The following is a 12796-nucleotide window of genomic DNA, read 5'->3' as shown; positions in this document are numbered from 1 at the left end:
CCAGATTCCAGATGGACAAAATCAAGTCCCGCCCTACATTTTTTCTGGTTCAAGAAGCTATTTCACTCCAATAGATGTCACAATAGGGAAGAAAAGACTATCGCAACTTCCATTTCATTGCGACTTTAAGGTAAAACCTGTATATAATATTTCCTGCAGGAACATTTCTGTATCATGAGCGCTGTGTGTCTTAATTAGAGAGAAGAGATGGCTTGTTATCATGTAATTAACAGATGTTTCCAAATATGTTTCAGTATGAGTAATAATAGGTGACTACCAATCTACATACCTTTACACACATCCCTGAGAAATGTGGAAAGGAAAGCCCTGTGCTCAATAATAATCAGTACAAACACCAAAATACTAATACATCCCACATGCAGCAATTCCAAATGATCCTAAACATAATCAGATGTTTCACATAATGGACATGATGTCAAACGTTTAGTAAACAGAAAAACACTGATTTACGGTCAAGCCACAATTTAACGCTGCTGTGAGATTTACAGTTTTTTAATTTACATTCTTTTGAGATTCGTTTTTTATTTTTAGTAAATTTGCAAAGATTTCAAACAAACTTCTTTCACTTTGTCATTATGGGGTATTGTTTGTATAATAATAAATAATAATGAATTTAATCCATTTTGGTATAAGGCTGTAACAATAACAAATTGTGAATACTTTCCAGATGTACTGTATGTATTCAAATTACATTTTCACTATTCCTTTCACTTTATCAAACAACAGAGGTTTAATGTGTAAATTAAATCATTGATGAAAAATGTTATGATATTCCTTTACAAAATCTTGTTTTGATAAACTATATTAATATTGTCATTATTATTAATTTGAGAAGTATGAGATGTATGTCTATCCCTCACAGCCTTGCTTTTATTCCCGTTAAAAAATCAAAGATGGTGATGCTGTGAATAAAGTTTGAATAACCAAAATTTTAATTTAGCAGATTGTAGTGATTATGAAGACCTTTGAGTGGATAATTATATAAAATGAAATGACTCTCAGAAAAGCTCTGCATGTCCTCATACAGTATATACAATACAGTAAATACAGTAAATAATTATATAGTCAATTCCATTTTTATGACTGGATTCTGTGATTTTGTCCACATGTTCCACATCCCAAAAATCACAGGGCCCTAACTCTTCTACAGGCCACATTCAGTTTTCAGTTACAACTTCAAATATCATTTCTCTAGTGGGTTGGGCTTGTTGATTGTAAAGTAAAGGGAAAGACACACATCTGCATAGTGATTACTTTTACTGAATAATCAATTTATTAAATAATTTGAAACAGTCTCCTGTCTGAGTGATATAACGTAACACTTTGTCAGAAGAATGTAGCTCACATGCTCAATTTATTCATAATTTAATGAATCTACTGATTCATAAACTCAACTGCATGCTTGATGAGGAAGAGGGCTGTTTGCTCCATTAAATCAAATAGAAAGAAATCAATATGGCATCACAAGGAAAGCAAAATGGAGGAGATCAAACAATCTTGTTTAAAAACAGATGAGTGTAACAGGACCATAGAAAATAGCGGGCAGGATCCACTAAACAGCACAAAGTGGGAATCTTTAGACACCTCTGGGATTCTGGGAAACAGAATCCAATCCTTGATCTAGATTTCTTTTTTCTTATTAATTAATGTTTACAACAATGTTAAATATCAAGTTTATTTTTTGCATTTTTATTAAATTACGTATATAATTATAACCACTTTTTAAAATAATAAATGAATAATAAATCAAAACAACTGTATGTTATGAATTAATATAGTTAAATATAGTATGGCTAGCGATATGGCTGTCTCTAGTGCACACAGGTGTCATTGCACATATGCAGGGTTAGCTCAGTTTTCAGAATAGATTCAGAATCAATTGTGGTGCACCCCCCCCCCCCCCACCCCCCCAGATTAAAGATTAAATTTATCAGACTATCAGATAATATAAATTTATTTAAACTGCCAGATTAAATTTATCCAATTTAAAATAAAAATACATTTCTGAAACAAGATATACCACATAAAATATGATGCACTGTAATTGCAATTGACAAATGCCATTCTTTCCTGTGTTCCATGTATTTCCTATTGAAACAGGAAGTTAAAAAGGGACATATTAAAGGTGCAGTGCGCGATTTTTAGCGACATCTATTGGTGAGGTTACAAATTGCAACCAACAAAAGTTACAGTGGCCGACAGAAAAATATGTCATCGTCTGAGACAGCAGAGAGTAGCCAGTTCAGCAATGAGGTTTCTTTACAAGGATACATTAAGAAATTATGTTTACTTAATTATTCAGTAAAACTACATATTATTGCAAATATTATTGTTACTTGTTCATCATTGTGTCAGTGTTTTATTTGCTGAACTAAGCTTGCTTCCGTGCATGAAGAGCAACATAGTAACAAAACGCGTTTGTCCGTTTAGGGCTACGGTAGAAACATGACGACACAATATGTAGACCTCCATACAAGGGGGTGCCGGCGGTTATGGAGATATAAATGTCTCATTCTAAGGTCTAAAAACATAACGGTTCAATATGCCATGTCTTTATACACCACTGAAAACATAGTTATGGATCTTATATTGCATTTCTGTCAATAGATCCTCAGAAATATTACACATTGCTCCTTTAAAAGGCTCGTCCTTGTAAAAAAAAAAAACAATGTACTAATTTCACACCCTGGCTATATATGATTATCAGACCACAAGCAACAAAGCAAATATAATGGAGCATTATGGATCATCCGGCTTTGTTTATTTGACTGACCTTGGTAGTGATGCCAAGAGATGCTCCGTTGTCCAGCAGGATGGATGCCACGTCTTTGTGGCCTTCACGTGCGGCCAGGTGCAGGGGTGTGTATCCAGATGTGGTGGTGGCATCGGGTGAAGCCCCGTGTTGCAGCAGTTGCTGGATTATGTCGGGTTTTCCCAGACGACTGGATATATGCAGCGGTGTCTGATCGTCCTACACACACATTTAAGATAAGTTACTAATTTTCTTTTTCCTTTTTAGAGGTTGTAAGATGCTAGCCCTTTTCAATATTTCCTTGCAGGATTGCAGAACTAAATTAAGCGAGGCAACACTTAAAAAGGTTTGGGGCCTTTGGCAATCTTTCATGTAACCACAAACAAACAAGCAACTGTTTCCTATTAGTATAGATCGACTGCATTGCATTCCACAGCTATTACACTCCACAGTAGTTTCACCACACTTTCATTACATTGTCTGCGCTTCTAAAGTCTAGCGTCATTTTACAAGTACGTTTTATTTACATACTTATATGACAGATGGTACACAGATGGAGCATGTTGTTATGCATTTGCTAGGGGGTTGTGATTAGTTGCCAGGGTATAGATTTCAACAGTTCCCGCCCCCTTTTACAGAAGCAGTGTTCCGGAAGTATTTTTTCCATTCATTTTTCCAGTAGGGGTTTTTAAAGTCGCCGTTAACGTGTTAAAAGCCATGAACCAATCCAATTAGCTATAAGGTGAATCACAACACTAGAAACTTTGATTTAAAGCAAAAAGGTTTTTAAAAATCTGACAAAATGACAAAGGTACAACACTGTGAACGTAACACCTTTAGTAAGGGAAAGAACTACAATCCCATGAAGCATTGAAAACAGAATAATCATTTACATTTACATTTATTCATTTAGCTGACGCTTTTCTCCAAAGCGACTTACAATTGCTATATATGTCAGAGGTCGCACGCCTCTGGAGCAACTAGGGGTTAAGTGTCTTGCTCAGGGACACATTGGTGTCGAATTAAAAAACAATGGAGAAATATAAAACTATTGATATATATATATATATATATATATATATATATATATATATATATATATAAATATACAAATATTTAAGTATTTTGAGAGCTTAGAGAGATCGACTGGATTACATTCGCAGTGCTTCATGGGAGTGGGCGGAGCTAAAGAGCTATTTTGGCATGTGTTGCTTTTTTCGACTGATTGGTTTCATTTTCTGTACAGCATCATGGGTAATGTAGATTTTCACTAGGAATTCTGCTGTTAAATACGATTTTTATAACATTTTTTTCCTGAAATAACAACATCAGCAGAAGCAAATACCATGGATTAACAATCTCGTATCTCACGTTGTCTTTAAAGGTTTAAAAGTAATTGTTCAAAATCAATTTCCCTATGGAGAAAATTGAGTTTTCCCATTGCAAAATGCCATTGGTATGCCATTGCAAAAGGGGTTGAGTGATTTTTAGAATGTTGATTTACACTGTGATCTAGGACAGTGGTTTCTAAAGTGTTGCTTGGTTGCTAAAGAGTTCTGAGTGGTTTGAAGCATGTTGCTATGTGGACGTTAGGGTGTACAAAGTGGTTGTTTTCTGACTCAAGTCAAAAGAGCCCCCTTTCAAGTCTCTCCAAGCTCCCTTATTTAGTGTAAGTCTTTGGGATTTGTTTCACCTGTTTTATCATGCGCCAGACAAAAATTCATATCACTCATAATGAAATATAACAGAATAACTTCACCAAGTTGCATGATTTGAGGTTTTATCCATGTCCGCAGCACAAGCATTGTGGTGCAAACTATATGCTCAACAGTTATGGGTTTGGACTTTGTCCTAATCACAAACCCTAAAGGTTTGTAAACCCCATATTTTTCAAATAGTTTTTAATGTGAGCGGCACGTTTTTAAAATGGCGGTAATAAAACTCTGAGCGCTCAGCATGAAATGGACGGTAAGCGACTTGTCATGCCGAACGCTCAACCTTTTTTTTTTTTTTTATGGTCACCAAGAGTTGAAGAATGCAGGGTGTTTGATTGACAGGCGATCTGACCAATCATAATCCGCAATCCGCCGAATCCGCCATTTTTGTCTGACAAAGCAGTCAGGAGAGTTAGTGGATTAAAGTTGGAGGATTTCAACTTGAAAAATGGAGCGTACTGACGTCTTTTCGCGGTTAAAACAACACTCCTTCTTATGTTCATTCATGTTTATTTGATTTTTATAAATTAACTAGAAGGAAGAGATGATCGGTTCACAAGCAGCTTTAACTGAGGCTCTACAGTGATCTGTCAGACACATTAAAGAGCCACAAAACAGTATTTATTGTTTAAATTTCTTTAAAAAATGACCAAATTTGAAAGTTGAGACTTTGTTTCATATCAAAAGTAACCTGGTCTGTCCTGTCTGTCAGTGCGTTGTCAGTTTCCTCTCTGCTCCGCGGTGTATTTTTCAATGCGTGAGAACATGGTGGGGCGTGAGAGTGGCGTGGCTTGTCGGACATAGCAACAGTAACTAAAGGGGGCGGGTCTTTGGGAACGGTCAATTGTCCAATCACAGTGAAGGTGGGGCGGGACAAATACCACACGACCAACCGTCACATTCTGTTTGTACAACAATAACAAATGACAACAACAAGCACATCTCTTCTTTCAAAACTGTGCCAGAGCATTTCAGAAATATACTATTTGTGTAGTAAGACACAAGTAACAGCTCCGCAGATATTCCGTATCACCACATATAGCGTCTCAACTGAAAAAAACGTTGCGCTGCCGAAACGCTTTCAAGCACCCGCAGCAAGGCGTTTTTGGTGGACACACGGCCAAATTAGAGTAACAGTAGCAGTAACTCGTCTTTGCAAACACCACTAATAAAGCAGCACGTACCCAGACTCGTATCACGCACTCACCTTGGCTTTAGCATCCACATCTGCTCCATTCACCACCAGGAATTTGACCACGTTTGCCTGTCCTGCCCTGGCAGCCATATGGAGGGCCGTCTCTCCCCTCTAAAACACACACAGAGGAAGCTTCAGGAAAAAGGTACTACTGTGTTTGGACAGTAAGCCTTTGTGTGTGTGTGTATACACAGCCCTTTCATCAGACCAGGCCCCTGTCTTGCTCTCTTTGTTTTGCCTGTCTCAATGAGCTGCACCCCAACAAAGCCTAAAGCATGTTTCTACGGTAACACTGGCTTGCTGTGGGCCCACCGTTTGTCTGATTACAGTCTGACTGTACTCTAATTACAGTAGAAGAGCTCCAACCTGTGGTCAGACGTATGTTTAAGCACATGGACAGAGGCTGTTATTACCCTAAATGGCTTTATGAAACAGGAGACAAAACCAATGTGGCAAGCAATGACACGTTCCAGAGAGGAACACGGCTGGCCTCTGGGGCTTCGCTAAAATGTTTTGTTTTACTCTTTTTTTTCACTATCAAAAGGAAACTTGTAAAACTGTTTGTTTGGTGCTGGTGGGGTTGGGGACGGCTGTACTCACCACATTCATTGTGTTAGGAGACGCTCCGTGATTTGTCAACTGAGTCACAATATTTTCATGGCCCATAAAAGCGGCCACATGAATCGGTGTGAGTCCAGACTGCCAGAGACACAGAAATATGCAGATTTGAGGTGTTGGGAACTGCATGCTAAAGCAAATATTACCTCACTTCAAAACGCACATGTTGTTTTTCAAAACAAGAGAATATTTAATTCTCGCTCTTTCATTAAATGCTAGACTGCTATGTATGGAAGCTCGTTTCGACCTCAGATTAAAGAGAGTTTAAAACAAAAGTAAAGTCACAGTGTAGGAAATAAAGTTGCAAACGCAGAAAGGTAAAGTTGCAATTGTGAGATATACAGTAAAGTCATAATTACTGTACAAGAATTTAAGAAAGTGTCACAATTACTACAACTGCATGCAAAACCACATTGCCAGAAATAGTCACAATGTGAGATTTAGTGACATTGTGAGTTTTAAAGTTGCAATTATAAGAAACTACGTCGCAAATTTGATATATAAAGTCACGCTGTAAATATAAAATCACATTATGAGGTTTTTTTTTAAGTTTCACTGTCAGATATAAATTTGCAGTTATTAAAAAATACATTTGCAATTGCATAATATAAAGTAATGTTGCGAGATATAATACCACTACTGGCAGTAACAATTATGATGCGCAATGTTGCAAAAGCCTTTTTTGAGGCAAAACAACTATTTCTTCTAATTGTGACTTCATATGGGTTATAAATCAAAATAATGATTAATTATAATTTAATATATAATAATTCTCACCTGGCAAGAAATAAAGTAACAACATGAGATTTTAAATTACACTGTGGGATTTTTAAAGTTGCAGTTATAAGAAACTAAGTCGCATTTTGATATATAAAGTCACATAGCAAAATATATAAAGTGAAATTGTACTGTTGGATAAAAATGTGCAATTATGAGGTATAAAGTCGCAACTAGCAAATGTAAGTCACTATTATGAGAAATAAAGTTGCAATTTTGAGATATAAATTTTTTTGTCTCTAAGGCACAAACAAGCTTTCATAGCTTTGTAAATGTATTTAACAACAAACATGTCATTTTTATTAGAGGAACAATAAAAAAAGTCGGAGAGACACTTTATATTTGGCTCATGAATATTAATTAGGTGACACAATGTTCAAATATCGCTCATTTGGTAAAATGGGCAGTGGCCATGGTAGGATTACTGCTAACAAATTGCTGAAAATTCAACCAACTGGTCTTAAAGTCATTGTTCTTCTCACCAGATACAAGCAAAATAAAACCTTTAAAATCAACAAATTTGTCCTGAAAAGTGGGCGAGACAAAAGTCCCTCCCATTATAATGGTTGCTACGACCCTGGTTTCTACAGATAACCAACATTTCTTACAAAGACATATGCAATATTTCTTACATTGAGAGATGATTGCTGATTGTTTAACTGTTGATTAAAAGAGACCAAACTGCATAAAGCAAGCTCTGCAAATGTAGATATTAAGAACAAAATCCAGTGTCTTTCTCTCTCACCTCAGTCACAGCCTGAATGGACGCTCCGTGTTTCAGCAGCAGCTCCATCACTTTAATCCTGTTCTTCTTACAAGCAATGTGAAGTGGTGTAAAACCATTCTACAGAAAAAAAAGAGATTCTGGTGGATTTTACTCTAGTTTATTAATGGAAATCTGGTTGCTTTTTGCCCATAACCAGATGACTGAAGAGTTAACAAAGCTTTGTTTCCAGACGAATGAAAACACGTGGCTCCCGCTGCTCAATGCTTGGCAGACTTGTCTTTCTACAGTTTTCTTTCTTTCTTCCTTTTTCCCTCATAAACTGCAGCGACACGCCCGTTCTGTAACCATTACTTCAGAGCATGACAGTATGCACTGCACTCTTTGCCAAGAGAGGCTTTTTACAGATTGCCATGGTGCTGTTCAAAAACAAAACTTGTTAAATGTAATGCTCATGTATAAAATTTGGAGGATACCATCGAAGGTGAAAGCCAAAGGGGGAGAAGAATTCTTCTGGGATTTCACAGTTCTAGTAAGCTCTTTTTTTTTTTTACATCATTGACCATATTTTAAGTAGAACATGTTGGTGCTACAACAACATTTGATGTCTATTGCATAAAAATTGGAAAGCATTCTCTAATCTGATTGATGCATTGTTTTTCCCCCCCCCACACCACTCTATTATTGTGAAGAATCATGAAGAATCAGTTTCAGAATTTCCATACCTTAAATTCATTGATAGACTTTGGGATGTGCTGGAGGAGACTTTACAAAAATGAATGCACCTCTTGATGGAAATAATTAAAAGTCAGCTTTACATGTCATTAAGATGGTCTCTTCCTGTTTAACTGAAGGGTTCTTGGCCAGAATAAGCAGCAATGCAGACCAGACCTTATGCTGATAGCCAAAGGTCTGGTAATGGGAGACTACGGTTTATTTGACAGGATCAAAAAGATGGTGAGCGAGATAGAAGTATGCGGGACCCGACACAACTGAGTGAAGCGTGTGGACACATTTTGAATTGCTGAGTGGGAAGATACTTGTGGGACTCCGGCAATATATAAACTACAAATAAAATAAAAGTTAAGGTACAGAAGGTTATTCGTCTATCGCACAAAAAAATAAAAGTTTTACAGGGGCAGGGTTGGATATTCTCAAAGCATTGGATATTCTCAAAGGCTTTTTTTTTTGGCTGTATGCGACCTTCCTTTTGCCAGCTGCAACAAATACAAAAAGGTGAGGACAGAAGCATTGAGTGTGTGAATTGGAATTGGAAAAAAAATAAATAAAAAAATCTCTATTTGCTGGATTTTGCAGTCAGGAGTGGGATAGAACGTAAGTTGAGGGTAGGAGCAGGAAGAAATAACTTATTTTTAGCAGAAGTGGGTGGGAATAGAATAGAATCTTGCATCAGAGGGACTTAAAAATCGATCCCGATCAGACCTTCTAGATTCAGCAACGTCTTACTTGTTAACGCAAGACTCACCAGCGCTTTGGCATTAGGATTGGCCCTCTTATCCACAAGGACCTTGGCAACTTTGTAGTGTCCGCAGTGTGCAGCGACATGCAGGGCTGTCAGGTAATCGTTGGTGACATCGTCCACGGGCACGTCATGATGAAGTAAGAGCTGAACACAGTTCAGATGATCTCCCTGTGTGGCCATGTGCAGCGGCGACAGGCCATTCTGTTGAAACACACACCAATTTAGGTTATGAAGAAAATAAATTAACTGAAGAACTTTCACTTCTCTATTCTTTATTTGTTAACTCGTCATCTCGCAGGAATCACAGATGGCTCAAATCTAAAACAGTTTTATCTTTCTAAGAAAAAAGAAAAGAAAAAGTAAACTTTTAAAATCTAATAAAGCCGTAATCCCCTCCTCAAAAAGGACATCTGGGGTAAAAGAACAGTGAAAGGCTATTTATACGTCAATATTTGTACTAAAACAATTGCTCCATTGAGACATTAATCGGCTGGGATATTATCTAATTTGGCGAGGAGTCTGTGACTATGTTTTGCTTTGCTTTGAGATTCCAGGAAAGTGTTCAGTGATGCAATGGAAAAAGAAAAGAAAAAAATGATAATGTCACATCTGCATATGCTTAAAGTAATAGTTCGCTCAAAAATGATGTCATTTACTTGCCGTCACATCATTCCAAACCCATATAACCTTTTCTGTAACAGAAAAGTTGGTTAAAAAAATTGGGGTTTAAAAGGCAATTCATATTCAAGGATATTACAGATTTGACTGCACTAACACTCGGATGAGAACAAAGCTTGAATTGAGCTGGATAATGACACTATAGTCTTCTGTAGAGCTGCTTATAACTAAATTGAACTTGACACTATTATTGAATCAACACTGAACTGACTTGAGCTGAATAATGACACTATTGTCTTCTGTAGAGATGCTTTATAGTTGAATTGAGTTTGTTTCATGAACTCTGCAACACTGAACTGCAACACAAGCAGAATGTCCAGGATGTCACTTTCAATATATGGAAAAGAGCAGCATGAACATTCTTGAAAATAACTTATTTTGTGTTCTACAGAAGAAAGAAAGTCATGCATGTTTGGTACGACATGGGGTAAGTAAATGATGGCAGAATATGCATTTTAGGGGGAACTGTCCTTTTAAAGGCAGAACAGCATATCTAACCTTTGTCTTCGAGAGGATTGGTGCCCTGCGGTCTAGTAACATCTCAACTACTTGCTCATGACCGCTCCTCGCTCCACAGTGTAAAGGTGTCAGGCCATCCTGAAGATATGAAACAAACACACGTATATTACACACACAGCCTAACTGGCAGGTGCCAGAATCTACAAACATCAGCCATCATTACAGTTTTTCTGCATTGCTAAAACACATTTCTTGAAACTATCACTCACTTTCTAGAAACCATAAACACAAAACCAAATTTTCAAACCACATTCAGAGAACCTAGGAATCTTCTGGCAAAATCAAACACTAGCCTAAAAACAATTTTATCTGTGCTCAAAATCAAACAATTCTATCTTACACACAGCGAGTCAATTTTATTAACACAGAAAGCATGCACTTACAGAAACATATATATGGTCTATTGTAAAATCTAAGGGCCCTATCTTGCACCCGGCACAGATGACTTTGTACACTGACGCATGTATCATTCCTAGTTTGCACCCGCGCAAAGCGGACTTTTCCCTCCACAGACACACGTCGGTTAACTAAGAAATAGGCTACACTTGCGCTCCCCGGGGCGGTTCAGCGCAAAGAGGAGGCGTGTTCCGGCGCAAACTTTCCCTCATGCTATTTTGCTGTTCTATAAAACAATTGCGCCACTGACCAGAAAAAACCAAGTCTAAAGTCAGTGGCGCGTTGCGCGTACATTCAGATGGTATTTTAACCACGCATGCTTGGCCATAATACAGAGTGTCAACAACGCGCATACACTGTAGATGTTTCTCTCATCTACACAGATGATTTAACTTTTTGCAAATGATACATTATTATAAGGAAAAATATTAAAACATGAGGGAAATCATTGTTGTGTCCATGACGATGGGGAAAATAGGCATAAAGCTTACACATTTACCCAAATTATTATATCAATGTTTAACCGAAGCTAATTCGGGTGGGTTTGTCCCATCCCCAATGTCACTTCTCTTTCTTTTACGGCCCTGACGAGAAAATCGATCTCCTCGGCTGAGAACCGATTCTGAAGCGCGCCTGGTAAATGCGCCGTTATAATAGTGGGCCCTATCTTGCACCCGGCGCAAATGACTTTGTACACTGACGCATGTACGGGTCCTTCTCAAAAAATTTGCATATTGTGATGGAGTTCATTATTTTCCATAATGTAATGATAAAAATTTAACTTTCATATATTTTAGATTCATTCCACACCAACTGAAATATTTCAAGTCTTTAATTGTTTTAATACTGATGATTTTGGCATACAGCTCATGAAAACCCAACATTCCTATCTAAAAAAATTAGCATATTTCATCCGACCAATAAAAGAAGTGTTTTTAATACAAAAAAAGATCAACCTTCAAATAATTATGTTCAGTTATGCACTCAATACTTGGTCGGGAATCCTTTTGCAGAAATGACTGCTTCAATGCGGCGTGGCATGGAGGCAATCAGCCTGTGGCACTGCTGAGGTGTTATGGAGGCCCAGGATGCTTCGATAGCAGCCTTAAGCTCATCCAGAGTGTTGGGTCTTGCGTCTCTCAACTTTCTCTTCACAATATCCCACAGATTCACTATGGGGTTCAGGTCAGGAGAGTTGGCAGGCCAATTGAGCACAGTAATACCATGGTCAGTAAACCATTTACCAGTGGTTTTGGCACTGTAAGCAGGTGCCAGGTCGTGCTGAAAAATGAAATCTTCATCTCCATAAAGCTTTTCAGCAGATGGAAGCATGAAGTGCTCCAAAATCTCCTGATAGCTAGCTGCATTGACCCTGCCCTTGATAAAACACAGTGGACCAACACCAGCAGCTGACATGGCACCCCAGACCATCACTGACTGTGGGTACTTGACACTGGACTTCAGGCGTTTTGGCATTTCCTTCTCCTCAGTCTTCCTCCAGACTCTGGCACCTTGATTTCCGAATGACATGCAAAATTCAGCTTTCTTTTACGGCCCTGACGAGAACATCGATCTCCTCGGCTGAGAACCGATTCTGAAGCGCGCCTGGTAAATGCGCCGTTATAATAGTATTGCGCCATGGAACAAGCGCACCTCGTTCATCATGCTCTTAAAGGGAATGTGATATAAAGCTCTTATTGGTTTATTTCCCGTTACGCCCAAACCACACCTATGAATAATGAAGTTACTTCAGACCAACCCCTTTTAGATTTGCCCCAGCCGCAAGAGGCATTTATCCCGCCGGGAAAATAGCAACAGCGCCGGGATCTGCCCACAAAGTTACTTGCGCTTTGACACTTGTGTTTCAGATCGTTAAAATAGGGCCCTAAAAGTTTATTGTAACAAAGTAAACTAATTT

General features: G+C 37.9%; 1 protein-coding gene across 49 annotated transcripts in view; it reads right to left on the bottom strand.

The window, feature by feature from the left end:
- ank3b (ankyrin 3b) overlaps positions 1-12796 on the bottom strand; it is a 174867-nt gene that overhangs the window by 58428 nt on the left and 103643 nt on the right. For all 49 annotated transcript variants that reach the window (XM_077206084.1, XM_077206085.1, XM_077206039.1 and 46 more), the window contains 6 exons: positions 10462-10560; positions 9289-9486; positions 7824-7922; positions 6284-6382; positions 5696-5794; positions 2795-2992 (listed from right to left, as the gene is read on the bottom strand). In XM_077206084.1, the coding sequence (XP_077062199.1) occupies positions 2795-2992; positions 5696-5794; positions 6284-6382; positions 7824-7922; positions 9289-9486; positions 10462-10560 (792 nt within the window). The remainder of the gene's footprint in view (positions 1-2794; positions 2993-5695; positions 5795-6283; positions 6383-7823; positions 7923-9288; positions 9487-10461; positions 10561-12796) is intronic.

This window comes from Siphateles boraxobius, unplaced genomic scaffold, assembly GCF_051911475.1.
Source record: "Siphateles boraxobius isolate OS27281-9 unplaced genomic scaffold, OSU_SipBor_1 55, whole genome shotgun sequence".
In the NCBI taxonomy this organism is placed as follows: domain Eukaryota; kingdom Metazoa; phylum Chordata; class Actinopteri; order Cypriniformes; family Leuciscidae; genus Siphateles; species Siphateles boraxobius.
The sequence above is the reverse complement of the archived record's forward strand: the minus strand, read 5'-3'. Positions and strand labels throughout refer to the sequence as shown.